Source organism: Rhinolophus hipposideros, assembly GCF_964194185.1.
Source record: "Rhinolophus hipposideros genome assembly, chromosome: 23".
Classification (NCBI taxonomy): Eukaryota; Metazoa; Chordata; class Mammalia; order Chiroptera; family Rhinolophidae; genus Rhinolophus; species Rhinolophus hipposideros.
The window spans coordinates 39,655,113-39,675,810 of NC_138069.1; the positions used below are offsets into that span (position 1 = coordinate 39,655,113).

General features: G+C 52.6%; 1 protein-coding gene across 1 annotated transcript; it reads right to left on the minus strand.

The window, feature by feature from the left end:
* Positions 1-14,917: 14,917 nt before the first annotated feature.
* NKX2-5 (NK2 homeobox 5) lies at positions 14,918-20,512 on the minus strand. The gene is made up of 2 exons (XM_081035570.1): positions 20,045-20,512; positions 14,918-18,467 (listed from the first exon to the last, which is right to left on the minus strand). The coding sequence occupies exons 1-2, from the start codon at positions 20,373-20,375 to the stop codon at positions 17,821-17,823; spliced, it is 978 nt and encodes a 325-aa protein (XP_080891696.1). The 5' UTR covers positions 20,376-20,512; the 3' UTR covers positions 14,918-17,820.
* Between the last annotated feature and the right edge of the window lie 186 nt (positions 20,513-20,698).

Genomic DNA, 20,698 nt, shown 5'->3' on the forward strand with positions numbered 1-20,698 from the left:
GTTTGCCACAAAAACATTACCATTTTGGTAAAACTGCTTTCTACCTCTTGGATGTGAACTCAGGCTGTTCTCATGATCTGGAGGCTGGGGGTGGGAGGTGGGTGTGTTGTCCTCGTCACCTGGTCACCTCCAGCACTGAGCCCAGTAAAGGCTCTCAGTGACTATGTGTTGAATGATGGAAAGAACAAATGAATGAGTGAATGAATGAAGGGAGGGATGGAGGAAGGAAAGAACTCCCACTGCTTCCAAAGAGTGAGGGGCCTTTTCCTTCTAGTTATCACTGTCGACTAGGAAGAGGTCTGGCTGCAGCTCGTCAACTGAAATGAGAAGTGGCTTCGTTTCCGGACGCTTAGTCCCCTCTGCTCCCACGGTCATCCATTTTGTTGGGGACCAGAGGTCACTGACGGCAGGAGTGCATTCTTCCTGTCTCTCCTCTTGCCCTCCTGGCAGTGTGTACGGGTCCTTTTAACAGAGTGGCCCTTCCAGGTGTGGCCCCCGTGGTCCCCTGTCTCCCCCTTGTTCAGTGCCCCACTGCTGGCTTCAAAGGCGGCCCTTTCAAGGCAGCAGACATGGTTCAGCTGTCCGTGCCCATGAATAGTTATGAATTTGGGCGGGAACACTAGGAAAATGCGAGCAGCTCTGATTCCTGTGCTTAGGGCCAGTCAATCCACCCGGCTTTGAAGCCCCAGCTGGGGCATCTGTGTAGCTTCCAGCGGAGCAGAGTTCAGGGGAAGAAGACAGATGGCTGAGTCGTTAGCAGAGAATGAGGGGACAGTGTCCTCAGGCGAGAATCCAGAGAGTCACGTGGGTTTCTGCATTTCTTTGGGGATCTGAGCCTTTGGAGGAATAATTCCAGGATGCCGCCTGCCTCGATGGCACCTTTGGGAGTTGGGAAAGAGTCGCCCTCTGAGCATCACAGGTTCTCAGGCCCGTGGCTGGCCAGTGGGTGGCACCCTGTGTGAGAGTAATGTACCAGTCCCAGGGGAAATCTCAGGTGCCAGGAAGAGATGTCTGGCATGCAGGCTGGGACAGGCTATGAAGGGCTGTGATGTCCCTGCCGGTGGGTTTGGCCTCATCCTGTGTTTGAGGGGACGGCCGGCACGTCCAGTCAAGTGAGGTGTACCCCAAAACCTAGACGCGAGGAACATCTGGTCTCCTACCTAATGGATGTAATTGGCTCAGGTGGTTTTGAAAGGTGGTTGCAGAGTGTTTGACCCTTCCTCTCCTGTGGAGGAGGAATCTGTGTATGTCCAGAGGCTCCATGTCCTTCTTGAAAGTCCATGGGCTTGGAACAGCTTTGAGCGATGCCCTACAGTGGAGGTCAGTCTGTATGACTTCCAAGGTTAGGGGACACAAGCCTGTACAGCTTCCATCTGCTTCTTTGGAACCGTTGCCCTTGGAGAACTGAGCGGCCATGGCAGAAGTTCAGTTACTCTGAGGGCAGCATGCTATGAGGAAGCCCAGGCCATGTGGAGAAGCCCGTGTAGGTGCCTGGGTTGTCAGTTCCAGCTGAGGCCAGCCTTTGACTCATCTCAGCCCGGGCGCCGGGCCAGTGAGAAGGAAACTCCTGATGCTTCCAGTCCCCAGCCAGTCCATCTCTCAGCGGGGGCCCCAGACATCATGGAGTTGGGATGAGTCACCCACACAGAGCCGCCTCTGAATTCTTGACCCACAGAAGAGCTAAGTGGTTGTTTTGTGCCACGAAGTTTGGGGTGTTTGTTACACAGCAACGGACAACTGGAACATGAACAGTAATCTGAGTAAGCCAGAGATCTTAACCTCAGATGCTTTCACTTGGGCAAGGCATGCAATAAAGGTGTGAGAAGGGCGCCTGGAGGAACCTGGAGCAAAAACACTGCCTTGCAAACGGAACACCCACCTGATGGCCCTGGAGTGAGCCCTTTGTGACATCTGGATTGAGCCGAAACACCTTGGTAAATATGAATGAAGAGTTTTAGGGACACCCCAAACTCCAGCTGATGTCATGTGGGGCAGTCTCAGGGAGGACCAGCTGTTGAACGGGACGGTAGTTTCTGAAGCAGAAGCCTTTGCTGTTGTATTGCTCCCATCTGGAGAAGCAAGCTGGGGTCATGTCAGGAAAGAGGACGGGGAGGGGCTCCCCCAGAGGCCTCGCCTCACAGCGCCCCCAGCTCTGTCCATCAGGGAGGAGTGGGTCCTCCCCTCCCCCGCCTCTGCTTCCAGTCTCGCCCACAAACACCTTTCCTGCCACCTCTGGCCCAGGCCCTGCACCAGCACGCCTCCTGGCCCCCAGGCCTCCAGATGTGTCCCCAGGACCCAGCAAAGTGTCCTCACGTAGTAGTTGCTCAAAAGGTATTTGCTGCATGCGTAAGTGGCTTAAAACAACAGAAAATTATCGTCACTTTTCTGACGGCTCGAAGTCTGAAGTCAAGGTTTCTGCAGGGCCGTGCTCCCTCTGACGGCTCCAGGGGAACCTCCTTCCTTGTTCTTTTAGCTTCTGGTGATTGCAGGCAGGTTTGGACATTTCCTGGCTGTGAATGCATCACTCCAAGCTTTGCCTGCATCGTCACACGGCTGTCCTCTCCTTCTGTGTCTTTACAGTATTCCCTCTGTGCACATCTGTCGCTGTGTCCAGTTCTTCCTCTTTGTGAGGACACCAGTGACATTGGATGAAGTTCACCCTAATGACCTCATCTTAACTAATTCCATTAGCAACGACCCTGTTTTCAAATAAGGTCACATTCTGAAGTGCTGGGGGTTAGGACTCCACATATCTTTATGGGGGACACGATTCAATCAGTACAGCTTGGATAACATAAGTGCACCCCTGGGATAAGGATCCGCTCCCACGAAGCTGCTCTAAACCTCTGAGCCAGCAACATGAGGCTGAGAACCAAACCTGGGGGGATTCGCCAGGTGACTAGTGGGGCACCCACCCTCCTCCGCCCTGGGGGACCTGTGGGAACCACAGTGCATCAACTACACCATAAGTTTACTGCCCGGTCTAAAGGTGGTCCCCCCTTTTTATCATCTTTCTGCCTGTCTCTTCATATGGCAGCCCTCACTTCCTCATGTCAGTATTTTATTCACTATAAGCTCCAAGAAGGACAGGGAACTTCTATATCTTATTAACCACATTCCCAGCCCCCAGCACAATGTTTCAATAAACATCGATCTAGTGCAGGGGTGTCCAAACTTTTTTCATCGTTTTTCACCAAGGGCCATAGGCGGTAAAATACACAAACAGCCGGGCCACTCACTCGAGGTGAAGTACGCATTGCCTCCCTCACCTGGTTTATTTAAGTAAACTAAATATATTTTTGGAATTTGCTGTGGGCCAATTAACAATGGATTGTGGGCCGCAGTTGGCCAGGGGGCCACAGTTTGGACAGCCCTGCTCTAGTGCATGCATGCATGAATGAATGAATGAATGGTGACTTGTTGGAGGGAAAAGGATTCAGAAAGCTCCCTTTGAACCACTGTGGAGGGGCAGAGACCAAAGTCCAGGGGACCAGGGAGGTGGCCGCAGCCACAGGCTGTCACATAGCATTTGAAAATTGACTTGTGGAGGTTTCAACCTGAAAGCAAATTGCCGCTTGAGCCTTCTGGGAGATAAGGCGTCCGTGTCCAGTGATAACGGTGGCCCTGGGAGCCAGGGAGGCTGGGCAGGGATCAGCGCACACCGGGCCCATGGAGACACTAGTGGGTGGTAAATATAGAACAGCCCGAGGGCAGGGACCTCGGCCCCCTCCTTCCAACTGTGTGGTGATCAAACACGACCAAGCAAGGCTTCTTAACCCGCCCCTTTCCAGGCCTGGCTTGCCCACTACACCTTTCCTTTCTACTCTCCAAGGTGGCCAATATCACCAGGGTCCAGTGACAGCAGAGTGACATGTACAGTCAGCAAATCCTCTTGCAAGAAGCAGTCATACTGGATGGCTGCTGGCCCGGGAACAGGCACAGCAAACATGAGAGTATGTTTCTGTTCAGTCCACATTATACAAAGCCCAGTCAGTGGTCATGAAATTCTTTACTAACTGTCACTGAGTGAGAGCTTCCCTGCCTCAGTGTGTGCTCGCAGCAGCTCCATGAGGTAGGACCTTGGCACCCCAGGGACGCACAAGCAGAACCTGAGGCACGGGGAAGTGTCTTGACCAAGGTCACGAGCTGGTAAGTACCCAGGGCTGTCTGTGTCCGAAGCCGGGCTCTACCCACACTGCCACCCCACCTCCAACTGCACCCGCCCGGTGAGGGAGGAGTCCCAGCTTTGGGACCTCAGACTGAAACCGCCTTAAGCCCAGTCTCTTGATTGAGACAGAGGCCCATGAAAAGTGGGAAAGGGAGCTGACATTTGTGGAGAACCTGCATTATCCCATTCTATACCCCCAACAACATGGCGTGGGGGCTTTATTAGCTCCATTTTACAGTCCGGGGAATCAAGACTCAGTGAGGAGGAGAAAGGCACCCAAGGTCTCACGATGGCAGAGCTGGGATAAAAACGTAGGTGAGTGGGTGCTAAAACCAGTGCTTCTGCCACTACCCTGCGGCCCCTTCCAGAAGGAGACCTCCCTGCACCTCCCTCTACTCCCCCTACAACAGGTCCCACAGAACTTCTTGTCCCAGGACTGGTCAGTCATGGGCCCTGCTTCCTTGTGGCTATAGGAGGTGGCCGGTCCGCCCACCAAGGCTGAGTTCCGTGGGGATTAGAGGATGGGGACTGCTGCTGAGCGGACATTTAGGGACGGGAACAGGCCTCATCCTGGCCAAGTGCAGGCGTTTACCCCAGTAAGCAAAGCCCTCAGGAGCCTTTCCTAAGATTCAGGGTGAGGATCTGCAGGTAACCAGTGAAGGTTGACAAGGCCTCAGAGTGAGACACATGTAGAGATGGCCCCTGAGCTCCACTGGGTCAACTCACTGGCAAAATGTTTACCAAGCCCTGGACGGGGGCGTCAGGGGATGGGCAAGGGAGGAGAAGGGAGCCACAGAGGCTGCAGGCTGAGGTTCTTCAGTCAGGCTGCCTGGGTTCATATTCCGGCTCCTGTAATTGGTATTCTGCCATCATCGCATTTGCTGTATCGTCGCACACTCGCTACTTATAATTCTTTCTCTCTGTATCAGTTAGTCATGATCGCAATGTTTGGCTGCATAACAAAAGAAGTTGGTGAACTGCAGTGGCAGTAAGCAGTGGATGAGCTCTGTGGCTCTCGTGGACCAGCTGACGTAGGCTGCGGGTGGGCTGGTCTTGCTGGCCCTCTCCACTCCATGCGTGTGTCCCCTCCTCCATCAGCCAGCAGGCGAGCCCTGGCTTGCTCTGCTCACGGTGAAAACAGACACACGGGGACACAAGCCAACCCTCCAGCCTTGGCTGCCGTTTCATTTGCTGACATCCTGTTGGCAAAGGCAAGTTATATGGCTGAGCCCAGAGTCAGGGGCCAGGAATGTACTCTCTGTCCATGAGATTGTGGGATGACAGTGAATATATGGGATAAGAAAGAGCTCTACCACATGTCATCTTCACACCATGGGCTCCAGTGGAACATGTGTTGATTGCTGGATTCCTAGCCCTGGCACAGGGGTAGGGACACAGAATAGGCTCTCAACACATGATAATAGTAAGAGCTAATATTGAATGAGCACCTACTATGTGCCAGGCACTGTGCTAAGAGCTTTACTTCTATTTTGTCATTAATTGTCTTAACAACTCTGTGATGTAGGTGCCGATAGTCCCATTTCACAGATGAGAGCACTGTGGTCCAGAGAAGTTAAGTAACTGGCCCCAGCACACACTAGGCCACCTGAGACCAAACTGATGTGAGACAAAAGAGACGTCAGTCTGGACCAGCACAGAACCTGTCTCCTTGTTATGGTGCAGAGAAGCAGCGAGACATTTTTCTGAGCTCCTGGTATAAACTTTCCAGCCATTACATCAATATTCGTGAAAATTACGTACACAGAGAAGACAGAGAGGACAGGTCAGACCAAGGCTCTGTGACTTCTCTCGGGAACCTCATCCCTGAGCCTCACCCTGATGTGTTGTCACCAGAGCACGGGCAACCCAGTTTGGAAGCTGGACAGGAGTTCGGCTTGGGGTAAGGCAGCATTTCCCATGGTGTGATTTGCAGGTCTGGGGGAGGGGGCGTGAGAGACCGTTCTAGATGGTACACAGAAAACATTTTGTTTTCAATAGTTTTGCACTTATTTTGGTGGATCTTTGGGAAATACATCTGGCATATCAAAGCTGTGATTTCACAGATATTATTGTTCAGGAGTAGGCGAGTAAAAGCCGTGAGTCGATTAAAGTGAACTTAACAGAAAATATGAAGTAAATAACCATGGGAGCGGTGAATGAACATTGTAGAAACTGTGAAGGCGGGACTTGAGTGATAGGCTCGCTTGAGTTCAGGTTTCCAGTTCAATCCATGACTTTTGATTGCTTTTAGTTGCTTTGCATATGCTGGACACTGGATGGGTATTTGCCCACAGATCAGGTCACTCATTGCCCACAATCTGCCTGGTAAGTCTTTTCGCCCTCATTTGAGGATAAGAAATCCTGAAGGTTAAGTGACAGGCCGGGACACTGACTCTCAGGTCAGTGGCTCTCAGGGACAGAGTGACCCAGGGACATTCTGATTGCAAACAGCTCCAAGAGACTAGGCTGGGGTAGGGGTCCCCCGGCTCAGGGGCTGACCTTGGCCCGCAAGGGAAGGACATTTACCAAATACTGTGTTGATTGAGCACTTGTTAGGGTTGTTCTGGGGCTATGTGCAGGGACAGCCAGACATTGTTTTGGTTTATCGACATAAAATATATGTTTTTTAGCTTTCCAAGGAAATATCTGATCATAGTAAAAATTCAGAAAGAAGAGAGAAAACAGACGCTCATAATCCCACGAGAGATGGTCAGTGTTAATGACAGCCAGACATTGTGGTCCAGGTTCATCGTCCTGAATCTAGGGGAAAGCATCTTTTCTTCATAAGAGCAGTGCCCCACTTTTGTGGTACCCCGTCAGGTTGCCTCCCAAACAGCAAAGACATTTGACAGGTCCCAGGAGTTTTTCTTCATCTAATGGAACGTTCTGGTTCCTGCTTGCCGACTTCTGGTGTTCCCCCATCATCGTGCTCTGCCGTCTCTCTTTTCCTCTGGCTGTCCTAACCCCGTCTGCCCATGCTGCAAAGTCTCCACAGAGCTCAGCCTGACTGTTGTGATGCTGAAAACCCCTGACGTCCAATGCCCCCTGACAAGGTGAGTTTCCTAGTACAGCTCAGAACAGAATGCTCAGTGTTTCTGGTAAAAAGATTAGGAACATAAAAAGGAGCAAGTGTTTGAGCATGGGAGCTAATGGCTGCGAGGCCTCCCCTGCGAAAGCCCCTGTGGCTCACCCCACACTTGACTCTGGACCGCAGGCCCCAGCGGCTGTGGATGAAAGAGCGGACGGGAGTCATTCCAGCCTCTTGATTTCAGCCCACAGCCTGGACAGCTGCGGGAAGCCGGTCCCTGATCCCACGCGGGGAAGAAGACGGCCTAGCCAGCTGGATGGTGAGAGTCGGGGCACCATTAGCTTCTGCCAAATGCTGTGCTGAAACCAGGTTCTCTGGCTTTGAAGATGTTTCCTGAAGGACCAAACAATTCTCATTTCCTTGAGGGGAAACGCTGTCAATTTTAAAAGCCCTCATTCTCCAGTGAGGCTGTGTGGCTCTCTCCTCATCTGTAAACTATTAAGGAGGGGCTTGGTTTCAGTTCTAACAAGCTTTACACTTAATGGGAACAGGGTGGCACAGGGAACAGATGGACAGTTGAGCCATAGATGGCCCCAAATAGTTTTGTGTTGTCACTTTTTGATTTTCATCCAGGTGTTTGGTTTTAACCAATGCAGCTGTGCTCTCTGCAGCCGTACCACTCTTTTAATAAGGACACACCACCTTTTCAGGCCTGTGACTGCTCCTCTGGATAACATCTATTCACATGCCACATATTTATTGAGCACCTACTGTGTGCCATGCAGTGGTGAATCAAATATAAGCAGTAGAATCCAATGAATAAAAAGATGGGCTCTGGACCAGCCTGCCTGGGTCCCAAGTTCAGTCCTGGCTTTGCCCCTTATTCTCTGTGTCCTGTGAGCTAAGACTTTGGCCTTATCTATAAAACAAAGGTAATGACAGTGTCTACCATTGGGTTAATGTGAGGGTCAACGTGATGTCGCCAGAGCAGTCTGATGCTTCCTAGGAAGCGTCTGCCAGGATTGCACGGTCCCTGCCCCCGCAGTGTTTACAGTCTAGAAGCAAGAAAATGCAACACACCTGTGTGGGGTGGGATCCCAGTGAGTCCGGGTGGGGCTCACCAGGCCAATCAGATTCAGATTTGGCCGTTTGTGTAGGGGGTGGGCTCAGCACAGGAAAGACCAGGAAAGCCAGCCTGCCTGCTGCAGGAGAAGAGGATCCCTCACAGAGAAAAGGCCAACTGTCCTCCAGCCCTCCTCCTGAAACACCACAACTGCGCGCCCCTCCATATGCCTCCAACACCCCCTGAGTTACTGTCCCTCCGCTGGAATCCAAGGTGAGGCCTGCGAACGAGTGAATCTGTGCGCGGGCTTTTTAGGAGGACACCTGTGTTTCCCGCCGCCTCCCAGCCCACCCAGATGGTCGGAACCCCCACTATTTTTCACAGCTAGATGCTGTAGGGGCTTCCTGGCACCTGTACTCTGGGCTGGAGAGGCTGGTGTGGGGTCCCCCAGGGTCCCCTGCTCCTCTGGGGGGAACCTCTGCAGCCGAGATGTCCCTCCTGGTTCTCAACTGCCACATGAAGGTTTGAGGTTAGCCAGTTCTGCGGCTCCGCCCCTCCTACCAGTCTCGACATAGCTTCTTCTTTATATCCTTGGGTATAAAACTTCTGTTCAGCCAGGCTTCAGCTGCTTCTCCAGGTTGATTGCTCTATAATTTAGTTGTAATTTTAATTTGTTCGTGGAAGGAAGCAGGCACAGTGTTGGTCTACTCCGCCATCTCGGATCTCCCAAGGTCACTCTTAATCCCCGGAGAGTCTGTCTTTCTCCTTGGAACCATCTTTCCTATCCTCACTCCTTGATTTGTTTCTCTCTTCAGTTAACTGGGCTCACTCTGCCAGGACCTCATCTGCCTGTTGCCGTGGCTGTAAATGGAATAACACTTTCCTCTGGAAGCTGCAGACCTCAGCTTCCAGAAAGTCTGCATTTTTTCTTTTTCTTCCTTTTTTCTTTAAATTTTGGGACTTAATCTTTTGAAATTGTGATAAAATATACATAACATAAAATTTACAGTTTTAACCATTTTTATGTGTACAGTTCAGTGGCAGTAAGCACATTCACATTATTGTGCAACCATCACCACCATCCACCTCCAGAAATTTCTCATCTTTCCAAACTAAAACTCTGTACCCATCAAACACTAACTCCCACTCCACTCTCCCCAATCACCATTCTGCTTTCTGTCTCCTCTAGGGACGTCATGTAAGTGGAATCATATAGTATTTTTGTGTGTGTGTGTGGCTTATTTCACTGAGCATAATGTTGTCAAGGTTGATCCATGTTGTAGCCTGTGTCAAAACTTCCATCCTCTTTAGGGCTGAATACTATTTCACTGTATGTGTATACCACATTTTGTTTAGTCATGCGTCTGCCAGTAGACCCTTGGGTTGCTTCCAACCCTTAGCTATTGTGAATACTGCTACTAGGAACGTGACTGCACACATATCTATTTGAGTCCCTGCTTTTGCTTTTTTTAAATGTTTACCCACATGTAGAATTGCTCAATCATATGATTATTCCATGTTTCTTTCTTTTTGGGTGGGTGTGGGGAAGAATCGCCATACTGTTTTCCACAGTGCCTGCACCATTTTATATTCCCATCAGTAATTCTCAGGGGTTCCTAGTGCTCCACATCATCACCAACACTTGTTATTTTCTTTTTTTTTTTTTTTATAGTAGCCACCCTAGTGGATGTATAGTGGTAGCTCATTGTGGTTTTGATTTGCATTTCCCTAATGCCTAATGATGTTGAGTATCTTTTCATGTGCTTGTTGGTCCTTTTGCATATCTTCTTTGGAGAAATGTCTATTCCAGCCCTTTGCCCAATTTAAAATTAAAATCCCACATCTCTTGGGATATTTATTATTTCGTTGTACAACTGAATGGCCTTATAAAGTTGCACTGGGCTGACTGGGCTGCCACTCAAGGCTACTTGAGACAAATGACTTGATTGAATGGCTGTGTTTCTCCTGAGACCTGTAAGAATTTCTCTAGAGTAGGCATCTAGACATGGAATTGCTGTTTAAATGAGGCCTACTTTTTAAAGTGGTCAGTTCTTTAGTGATTATTTTTATTTTCTGAAGTCTTTCGTTTTTCTCTAAGACCTAGGTGAAGTGGTTTGGATAATGAATACTTAGAGAAAGAGAGTACAGTGTTGTGGGTTTTGTTTTGTTTTGTTTTTAACCACTTCTTAGAAACTCGGTTCCTGGAAGCCCCCAAATATTCATTCAGGTTTCAGCACAGGACAATAAGCAGTGTTGCCCAGACCCTGGGATCAGTCTGATTTCCCAGGTCTCACCTGAAGGACAAACTGAATCTGAGTCCCTGGGGGAGGGGCCTGGGAGCATCGTAGTATGATGGCCAAGGTTAGGAAACTCAGAATGAACATAAAGCACATAGAGGTCAATATTTAGTCCATGTTACGCTAAGAACTGTTCAAGGCACTGAGAATTCCAAACTCCCAGCGCTCCTGGAGCTTCCACTGAGGAATGTCACCCATCGATGGAGACAATGAGCCAAAGCACCAGTATTGCTGGGAAGGATAATGTGGCGATTTCCCCCGCTCTGGCCTTGACCTCTAGCTCATAGATTCCAGGCTGCTCAGTGAAAGGGCCTCCACATATTGCTCTCTCCATATATATTTACATTTTAAAACTTCGACTTTGTTTCTGATAATCATTGTAAAAGACTTACAATCAAGAGAAATCAGAGTTTATATTTTATATTGTATATCAATTTGAGTCATATTCTTTTTGAAGTGGTGCAATACCGAAAGTGATCATTTCCCTTTAAGTGCAAAAACTTGACGTTGTGTGAATTGTACTTTCCATTTAATCCTATTGTAAACCAGGCTTGAATTATGTGAGGTCCTAAGGTAGCCGGCCTGGTATAGAATTCGAGATTACCATTGGCCAGGCAGGTTTTAGTGTATTTTCTTCCCACCCCTCCTACTTCCTCCCCTGGTTTGGTGTGATGGAGTGAGAAATGTAACTTCCAGTTTTCAGTCAGGCCCCTACAAGCTGGCTGCCTCTTGTGGTTCACTTCACCTCTGTTTCCTCAGTTTCTGTGATACCTGGAATCTCACAGAGTTGTCAGGAGACCCACATGGGCATACGACTTAAAGGGCTCTGCGTGCAGCAGATTAAATAATATTTCACAGTTGGAAAACAATGGTTATGAGATAATCTAAAATAATCATCTGTCGTGCATTCTAATTTATAAGTATATGTGACTTTTTAAAAACACACTTGGAATGGTACTGTAATGGCGTAAAGAGCATATATGTGTATACTTTATAGAAAAATACAATGAACTCATGAGTCCCCTTCTTCTAGGCAAAGAGATAGGCCATGACCACACCCTCCCAATCCCCACCCACTGCTGTCCATTTTCTCTTCTCCAGAGGCAACCTTTACCTGAATTTTGAGTTATTCATTCACTTGCGTTTCTTTATAGTTTTGACATCTGTGTGCACATCGTAACAAATACACTTTGTTTTGCCCATTTTGATCTTTATTTAAACAGAACTTCATGGTCTCTATACTTCAATGACTCTTCTTTTGCTCACTTTTGAGCATTGATTCACCTCTGAGATGGATTCATGTTGGCGAGTGTGGTGGAAGAACCTTCATTTTTCACTGCTGTATAATATTCCACTGTGCGAATCTCCTACAACTTATTTCCCCATCCAACTGTTGGTAGGTGTTTGAGTTGTTTCCGGTCTATACTATTGTGTAGCAGGCTGCTTTGCACTTAATTACACATCTCCAAGTGCACACATACACTGTCCCTGGGCTTTAGTCCTAGAAGTTGGATTACTGGATCTAAGAGGCTTATATTCAACTTCACTCCGTTGTGCCAGGCTGTCTGCGAAAGTCTTTGTACTTAGTCATACCTCTTCCAGGGGAAGAGTCCCCATAGATGCCTCCTCTCCCAATTTCTGGTACTGACAACTCTAGTTTTTGCTAGTCTGGTGGGTGAATTAGAGCATCTCATCATGACTTTTTGTTTTGCTAACTAATGAATAGATTGACTACATTTATATAAGTTGGGGCCATTTGTGCTTCCTGGTCTGTGAAATTCCTGTTCATTTCTCTTGCCTAGTTTTCCCTTTTGGGTGATTTATATTCATTCATTCAGCACATTTTACAGTATCTACAAGTGCCAGGCACTCTTTTAGATGCTTGGGGTATATCACTGAGCAAAACAGTATATTAAAAGGTGAGAAGGGCTAAAGGAGGAAATAAAGGGCTTGGCAGAGTATGTAGAGGGGTGCAATATTAAATAAAATAATCAGGGTGGATATCATGGTAAGGTGACAGTTGAGTCAAGACTTGAAACAGATGACGCATTCGCCAGGCAGATATCTGGGGGGAAGGTCAGGCCAAGCAAAGGGAACAAGTGCAAAGAAAGGTCCTGAGGTAGGAGTGTGCCAGGCTTGTGTGACAAAGCTCCCCGAAAAAGCTGAGGACAGAGGAAACCAGTTAGGGGGGAGGGACACAGCTAATGTGAGCCAGGGCTGCAAATGATGTTTCTGCAAGTTGGAGTTTGGGTGGGGTACGGATAGTTGGGGGTGTACTGGAAAGAAGAGAATTTGGTGTTGAAACTCATCTTGGCTGCTTCCTAATTGTGAATAGGGCAAATGAAAAAACCTTTGTAAGCCTCACCTTCCTCTGTAAAGTGGAGTCCACGATGAAGTGATTACGAGGCTTTGATGACCTCATGTAGACAGAGGGCCAGTGGAAAGCCTGGCACTCTGTAAACCCCCAGGGGGGCTGTTACGCCCCTATGCCCCTGCCTGTGGGACCCCAGGGTAGAGCTTAGGATCTGGGCAGAACAGATGAACGTCTCTGAGCAATCCCCCCAAATTCCTCTTCTCTCTTAGGCAACACTGGCCGGCACTGGGCTGCATGAGCCCCTGGGGTGACATCATGGTCCACCTGAGACAGCTGTCCAGGGAACCTCACCCAACCTCTACCCCTCTGCTTTCTTTCCACTGCCCGCCTCCCCTCTCCCAGCGTCCCCTGGGCTGCCTGGCTTCTGTTGTAGCCACTGGATCACAGCAAACACACAGAGACCCTGAGATGGAAGAGCAGGGCCGGGAGAGGGGAAATCTGACTCCACTTGCTCCCGGGCCCCTAGAGCCGGAGCCTGAAGGGCCTGGGGCCTCTGTGAGTTGCGGTTCTCCACCTCGCCAGATGATGAGATCACCTGGTTACAAACTCAGTTTTGCTGGCCCCATCCCTATGGAGTCCCATTCAAGGGCGCCAGGGCAGACTGGAGTTTGGGTTTGTCCCAGCCTCCAGCCGTTTCTGTCTTCGGGCAAGTTTGAGAACCATTGAGAGTGATTCGAAGAGCCGGGGCTCTGGGGGAACCACCTGGATTCAAGCACAGCCCTCACCAGTCCCCACTACCAGAACATTCAGGTAGGCAGTGTCCACAACTTCTTTGGGTTTCCATTTCCTCCTTGGGAAATGACAGAATGAGATTTGCAGAGTCAGCACTTAGCCCTGGCCTGGCACAAAGTAAGCACGAACAGATGTTAGGCAGTGACCTGTACTGTTATTCCAAGCAGCTGTGGCAGCAGGGTGGGAGCCCCTGTGGGCTCTGAGTGACCAGCCTGTCAGGCCACTCGCTTCCCACTCCGCTCTCCTCTCTCGTATGCTCTCCTGAGAAACTGCCCCCCTGGAATCCCAGCTGCCATGCCTCCCCATTGTGAGGTCTTGTGTGGGTCACTTCTCTTTGCTCTGTTTTCTTTCCTCAACGTGAAGAGTGATTGTCCCTACCTCCTAGGAGTGTTATGCCTCACACATAGATATCTTCACAGAATTGTTAGCTAGTATTATTACTGTACTCTTTAATCAATTGACAAATTCATTATATTTGACTTGGTGCCTACTCTTTGAGCTGGAAGTGGGAGGGTACTGTGCTCTCAGACTCCAGACTGCCTGGCTTTTAAACTAAGCTCTGGCACTGACCAGCTGTATGACCTTGAGCAAGTTACTCCTTCTCTCTGGGCCTAAGATTGATTCATCTATTTCTTCAGCAGAACTCAGGAGTGAAAGATTACTAGACGGGTTCACTTTGTAAAGAGCTCAGGACAGTGCCTGGAATGCAGTATGCTCAGAGAGTGATGAGTGAAACTGAAGCCACTGGCCCCTTTCTCCAGGAGCCCAGTCTAGGGGGGAAGTTACCAAGACATGGGAGGTGCTGGCCTGAGCCTGGAATACTTCCTGGGGGAGGCAAAGGACCCCAACAAAGGAAGGGTATGTTTGCCAACAAGCAGGGCAGGGTTCTGGCTGCTGTCAAGTTCCGGGTCTGCAGGTTTTGTGCATTCTTTTAAATACAAGTATTGAGATACACACATGGGATCAATTTAAAGGGAAATCTATACAAAATAAGAAGCTATTCTGATTTGGCAAATCCTGCGTCTGCTGGCTGGAAATAATACAAGGAAGTGAGAGGACATTGGGGCGTGGTGGGGAGGGCTGCGGTGGCCTGGCGGGATGGATATGGCCTCTCATTCTGGGGACCCCTGCCCGCGGCTCTCTGCCAGCTTGCAGGGCGCCACCCCAGCTGCGGGGGCCAGCTTTTTTCTTTTTAACGTCACAGTTTATGTCTCCTTATTTTTTTAAACCGTTCTGTGCGCTTGTTTTATTTTTTAAAATTAATTAAATATAACTGGTTTCCTATGTGCCCGCTGGCGTCCATGCACTCGGAGCCCTACAGCGTCACCCCAATCTCCGCATTTTGCCTCCTGGGAGGCGCTCGCAATTGTAGTTTTTCTCATTTTTCTGTACTGGTTTAAGTTTCTCACTCTGCACCCGTCGCTTACATAATAATTGAAAAACCAAACAAATATTACCGGTCTGATTTAGGAAGGGATCGCTCTGTCCACGTGGGCGTGACCTTAGTAAAGGATACTTCTGACCCTGTGCCCCTAGCGCTCGGGCTCCGGGACCCAGCACCCTCGGCTGGGCAACAGTCGTCTGGCCGCTTACCAGAGCGCCGCGCACTACAGACGGTCTCATAATGAGCCTGGAGGTCAAGCCTGAGAGCCTCACCCCACTGGTGAGAGCGTGGCGTCAGCGGGGCGCAGTGGCCGGGAGAAGTTCCCTCTGCATCTTTAGGAGAGAGACAAAGGCTCTCGTTTCTTAAACAGGCCCCCAGCCCTTCAGTATTTGGCGGGTGCGCTTCCCATAGTCAGAAAATGTATGACCTTGACCAATGATGGAACCTCAGTTTCCTGGTTTGCAGATTATGATGAATTAGATTAGAGAGCCCCTGTACAGCATGTAGCCGGAATCCTGGTATCTGGCACGCCCAACTGCCAGCCAGCCATTGATTTTCGTTGGTGAGAGACCTTGTGATCACCCAGCTGGTCCCTGAAGGACAACGAAGAGGAAGGCATCAGAGAAAACTTCGTGGTATAAGGTCAGTGAAAGAAATATTATGTCTAATATTACCGCAGGCTAGTGTAAGATGAAAAAGACCCACAGGTGGGCAGGACCCCAGGGGGATGTGGGCAAATACACTGATCTGATTAAGAGCTTCAAGGTTGATGAGTGCCAGGTAGAGGGATCCCCGCGGTGGTATGAGTTAGGCTGCCTGCTAAGACTTCAAGTCGGGGATGCCGGGAAGGAGAGCGGCTGGCTGGCTTAAGAGCTGGTCTGGTGACGTGGGGGAGCCTCAGTGTGCCCTTCCATGAGATGGAACCACAGCGCCATCACTGAGATGGTCAGAGAGCTCTTAACTCACACACCAGGCTCGCAGCCCAGTGCTAGGCCCAGGAGGCCAATTGCCCTGGCTGTGCCGAACACAGCCCCGTCCCCGTGGCCCTTGCCAGGCCGCCTTGGACCTTCTAGCAGAGGGAATTCAAGTCCGGGCCTAGAGCCAAGCCCTGAGCTCAGCTCTTCCCCCTTCCTTCCCATCACAGATCGTTGCAGACTGCGGGCACCCTCTACCCCATGCCCTGAGTGGCTCTCGGCAAGCGGTACCCCTTAGAATCTCCTGCCATCTCCCCCTCTCCCGTGGGAGGCTGGGGCAGCACTTACCGGAACTGCCCATTGAACAGGCACCAGCGGCGCTGCACCAGCGGGATGGTTCCTGTTCCCCGGTGGCAGGACCAGAACAAGCCGCGATGGGGCGACTGGTCCCAGAACGCCACAAGTAATATTTCGGTTGTGACCGGGAGCTCCCCACCTGACATCCACACCCCCAGTGTTCAGCCCCACGCTTCCCAGCAAAACCGCAGAAAACCCATATTCCTCAGGAACACAAAGCCCCGGCTCCCTCCCGCCAGTTCCACCCGGCGCTGGGGCTGTGGATGTGGGAGCTGGAAGTCAGGCCTGAGCCCCTGTGGAGTGGTGGGCTCAGAGCAAGGTATTTTTGTTATTCCCATTTTCCAGATGGAAAGGAGGATGCGTGCAATGGGCAGGTCCCACAGCGAGTGGGTTTTTAGCTTGATTGAGCTGAGCCTCAGTTTTCTCACTTGTAAATCCTGTACAGCATTTGGATCTGGGCTCTGAGCTCAGCCCAAACCATCAGCTGGTGAGATTCAGGCCTGGGGACCTCAGGCGCTTCCACCCAGAATACCGCTGGGCTGGGGATTTCCCGGAAGCGTGGCAAGGACGTTGGTCCTCAGCTTTCCCTATAAAATGGGCTAAGGCATTTTTCTAAGCAGGATGAGTTACGGTGCCCTCCTCTCGCCTAGGGCCCAGGTCCCTTTGCTCGCTATTTAATTCCAGCACCAGGAACAGTACCCGGCACATAGTAAGGTTCACGGGGGTGCAGTTGGGAGCTGGGGGCAGGTGCCTTTGGTCTCTAAAGAGAGACCGGGACTCGAACCTCAGTTTTACCAGTACTGGCTGCTTGCCTGAGGAGAGTCATTAAACCTCTCCAGGACTCTCAGTCCGCTAAACTTTAAAATAGGACGCACCCCCCTTTCTCCATTTTATTGAAGATTATAAGAGACAACTCCAGAAAGTGCCCACTAAGGGACCGAGCATGGTTTATTATCGATTTGCTCAGTGAATGTCTACGCCCTGTACTCAAGACCAGCGGCAGAAAGGCCTCTGCCCTCCGGAATCCTTTCTGGAGCGCGGCAAGCTGAAAGAAGCACACGTGCGGGGTCAGCGCACTCTCTTTAATGGGAAGGGGATTCTCATTTCTTACAGCGACAGGTAAAAACATAAATACGGAGGGTGGGCGGCGGCAGGGCGCCTGGCCCACGCTGGGGAAAGGAGCCGGGTCTCGGTCCTGGCATCCCGGCGCCCGCACGGGCTCCCAGTCCCAACGGGCCTGTGTTCGGCTGGTTGGGGGTGCGCTCTGGGGCCACAGCTCGGGCGCCAGGCTGCGGGACCACTCACTGCAACTCGGCCACAGACTCCCCCGTGTGGGGACAAAGGCACGCGGGGCGGGAAAAGCCCCGCCGCCGCCTCTGCGGGAGTGACTGTGCAATCCGAGGGCTGCAGAAACGCGGCCGGGGCCCTCCGTCCCTCCCCTCGAGGGTCAGCACCCCTCGCTAGAGACGGGGTCCGCCGGGGCGCCCCAGGTAGGTCCCTTCCCTACCAGGCTCGGATGCCGTGCAGCGTGGACACTGCCGCGTTGCCCTGTGGAATCCCGGGGCTCTGCACCGCGTTCAAGTCCCCGACGCCGAAGTTCACGAAATTGCTGTTGGCCGCGGCCGCGGTGGCCGCCTGCGCCGGGGAGGGCCCCGCGGGGTAGGCCGCCGAGCAGCTGTAGCCGGGGCTGCAGGCCGCGCCGCCGTAGCCCGGGTAGGCGGGGTAGGCGTTGTAGCCGTAGGGGTTGAGGCCCACGCCGTAGGCGGGCGCGTAGGACGCCGCCGAGTCCCCGAGGCAGGGTTTGCCGTCGCGCACCAGCACCGGCACCGCGATCCTGCGCGCGGGCGGCGGCGGCGGCGGGGGCAGCCCCACCAGCTCCAGAGTCTGGTCCTGCCGCTGGCGCTTACACTTGTAGCGCCGGTTCTGGAACCAGATCTTGACCTGCGTGGAGGTGAGCTTCAGCACGCTGGCCAGCTGGTCGCGCTCGGGGGCCGACAGGTACCTCTGCTGCTTGAAGCGGCGCTCCAGCTCGTAGACCTGCGCCTGCGAGAAGAGCACGCGCGGCTTCCTTCGCCGTCGCGCCCGGGGTCGCTCCGCGAGGTCGGTCTCGGCCTTATCCAGTTCCGCCGCCTTCTGCAGCGCGCACAGCTCTGGGGACAGAGGGGCAGAGACCTGGGTCAGAGCGGCTCCCGCCACGAGCGCCGGCGGTAATGCGCCCTGGTCAGTGCCGCCCGTCCTGGCCGGGGACACCACCTCGGCCGTGTCTCCCTGGGCCCCGCGCACGGGGCGCCACGGAAGGCTCCGTTTGCGCTCTGCAGTCAGCATTTATCCGACGCCTACTATGTGCCAGGCATGGCTCTGGGCACTGGAGGACAAAACAACAGCGGCCTCTGCCCTTGGGTAGTTCCCATTCGGCTGCAGGAGATGGACAGTGATTTATAAGTTCAGATTTATACTTTCTTTTACGCAAAGAAAATATAACCAGATGCAGCACGGGGTGGATTAGATTAAAGCTGCTTTAGTGTGAGAAGTTAAGTGAAGGGAGACCAAGGCCCACCTCAGGGTCAGTCACGTTGTCTCACAATTTAGGAACCGAAGATACCGAAGGCCAAGAGGGGTTGGTTTGGGGATCCAAGGCTCTCCGCAGCGGGCGCCGGGTTTGCGCAGAGCCCAGGGAGCCACGCGGTGGGCGGGCGGCCTGGGAACCTGCGAAGCCGCAGGCTCACATTGGAATTGGTAGCGAGCGTTTCAGCCCGCGGTGCGGGCGGGCAGCTGTTCCCGGGCCTTCCCTCCGCTTCTGCACAAACGCCCCTCGACTCTCAGAAAGATCTTTTCTGGGCTCGCAGTGGCCCATTCGCCCAGCGCCCTCGGCCTCCCCGGTTCCGGGGACCCTGCATCGGGCCAAGGTGCCCCCAGTGCGCCCCCTTTCCGGCGGGCCAGCCTCCCTGCCCGCCCTCACTAGTCCCTGGGATGGTGTGCGCCGCAATCCCACCGCCTTCCCCGGCCTTCTCCGCTGCCCCGCGCCTTTAGACGCGGAATTTTCTAACTTTTTGCAGGAGACTACCTCTCGGAGCTGGCCGTGTCCAAAACTGTATTGGAAAAATACAGCTACTAAGTCAGATTCCCGAGAGTCCGCCGTATCCCACTTTTAAACCGAGTTCCTAGTACTTAAAGGTTCACTGTCCTGGAACAAAGAAGGAAAAGCCCCAGAAACGCGGGTTGCCGTTGGGCTACGGCCGGTCCTGTGCGCGCCTTCCATTCTGCGCAAAAAGCATGTCTAGTGTGCCGCGTTGTCATTTCTGGTTAGCGTTTTTCTCAGATCCTCAAAAAGACCCAAAAAAGATTTAAAAAGTACCCCAACAACCCTGATACAGAGACTCTCTCTTCCTCCCTCTGTTCTGTCTACCGCAAACCGATCGCTCCACTTCGTAACAGATCTCGGAGCAGGGCCGCTGCCGCCTGAGGCTTTGTTGGGCCAACAACAACGACAATTTCTTTGTCTCTCGTTTCTAATCGTCTCAATCCAGCATTTTCCCTGAACCTGCGGACGCGGACGCGGGGTGTGGGGGGCCCAGTGACAACGTCGCTTCTCACACTCGGAGACCCCGAGCTCGGCCCTCCGCCCAGGCCCGCGGGTCTCCTCCACTCAGGCCAGAGTTTTTGGCAGCGGGGGGTTTGGGGACAAAAGTGACCCAGGAGGGAAAAGAGTCTTGTGTTTCCGCCTCACCTTTCTTTTCGGCCCGAAGGTCCTTGGCGGGGTCGGGGTCGCCGTAGGCGCGCGGGTAGAAGGCCGGGGCGGCTGGGAAGGTGGGCGCACCCTTGGCGGGCGAGGGCGCGGGGCCCAGCTCCGCGCGCAGGTCCGGGAGGCCGGGCGGCGCGGCCTCCGGCCCCGCGTAGGCCTCGGGCTTGAAGGCGGCCAGCATGCAGGAGGCAGGCGCCAGGGTGGCCTCCAGGCGCGCCGAGAGCTCCCCGGCGGCCAGGCTGCGCTGCTGCTGCTCCAGGTTCAGGATGTCTTTGACCGAGAACGGTGTGGGCGTGAGCGCAGGGCTGGGGAACATGGTGGCAGCGCGCCTCTCACAGCACCAGGTGGGCGGCGGAGAGCAGCGCTGCCCACGGCCCCTGGCAGCCGCTCTGCATGGTGCCCGCCGCCCGCTGCCCGCCCGCTGCCCGCGCACCCGCCTTCCCTCTCGGGTTGTGGCCCGGAGGCAGGTAGCGAGGAGCCCAGGGGCAGGAGAGGCGGGACCCGGACGGAGGAGGGGGGCTCAGCCTGCCATTGGGCCGGGGGCCGTGTTGACAGGAGCGATGAGCAGTTTCGTGTCACCTAATATAGTCATTCGGCTCAAAAAAAAAAAAAAAAAAATCCTGCTCAGCTTTTTAAAGG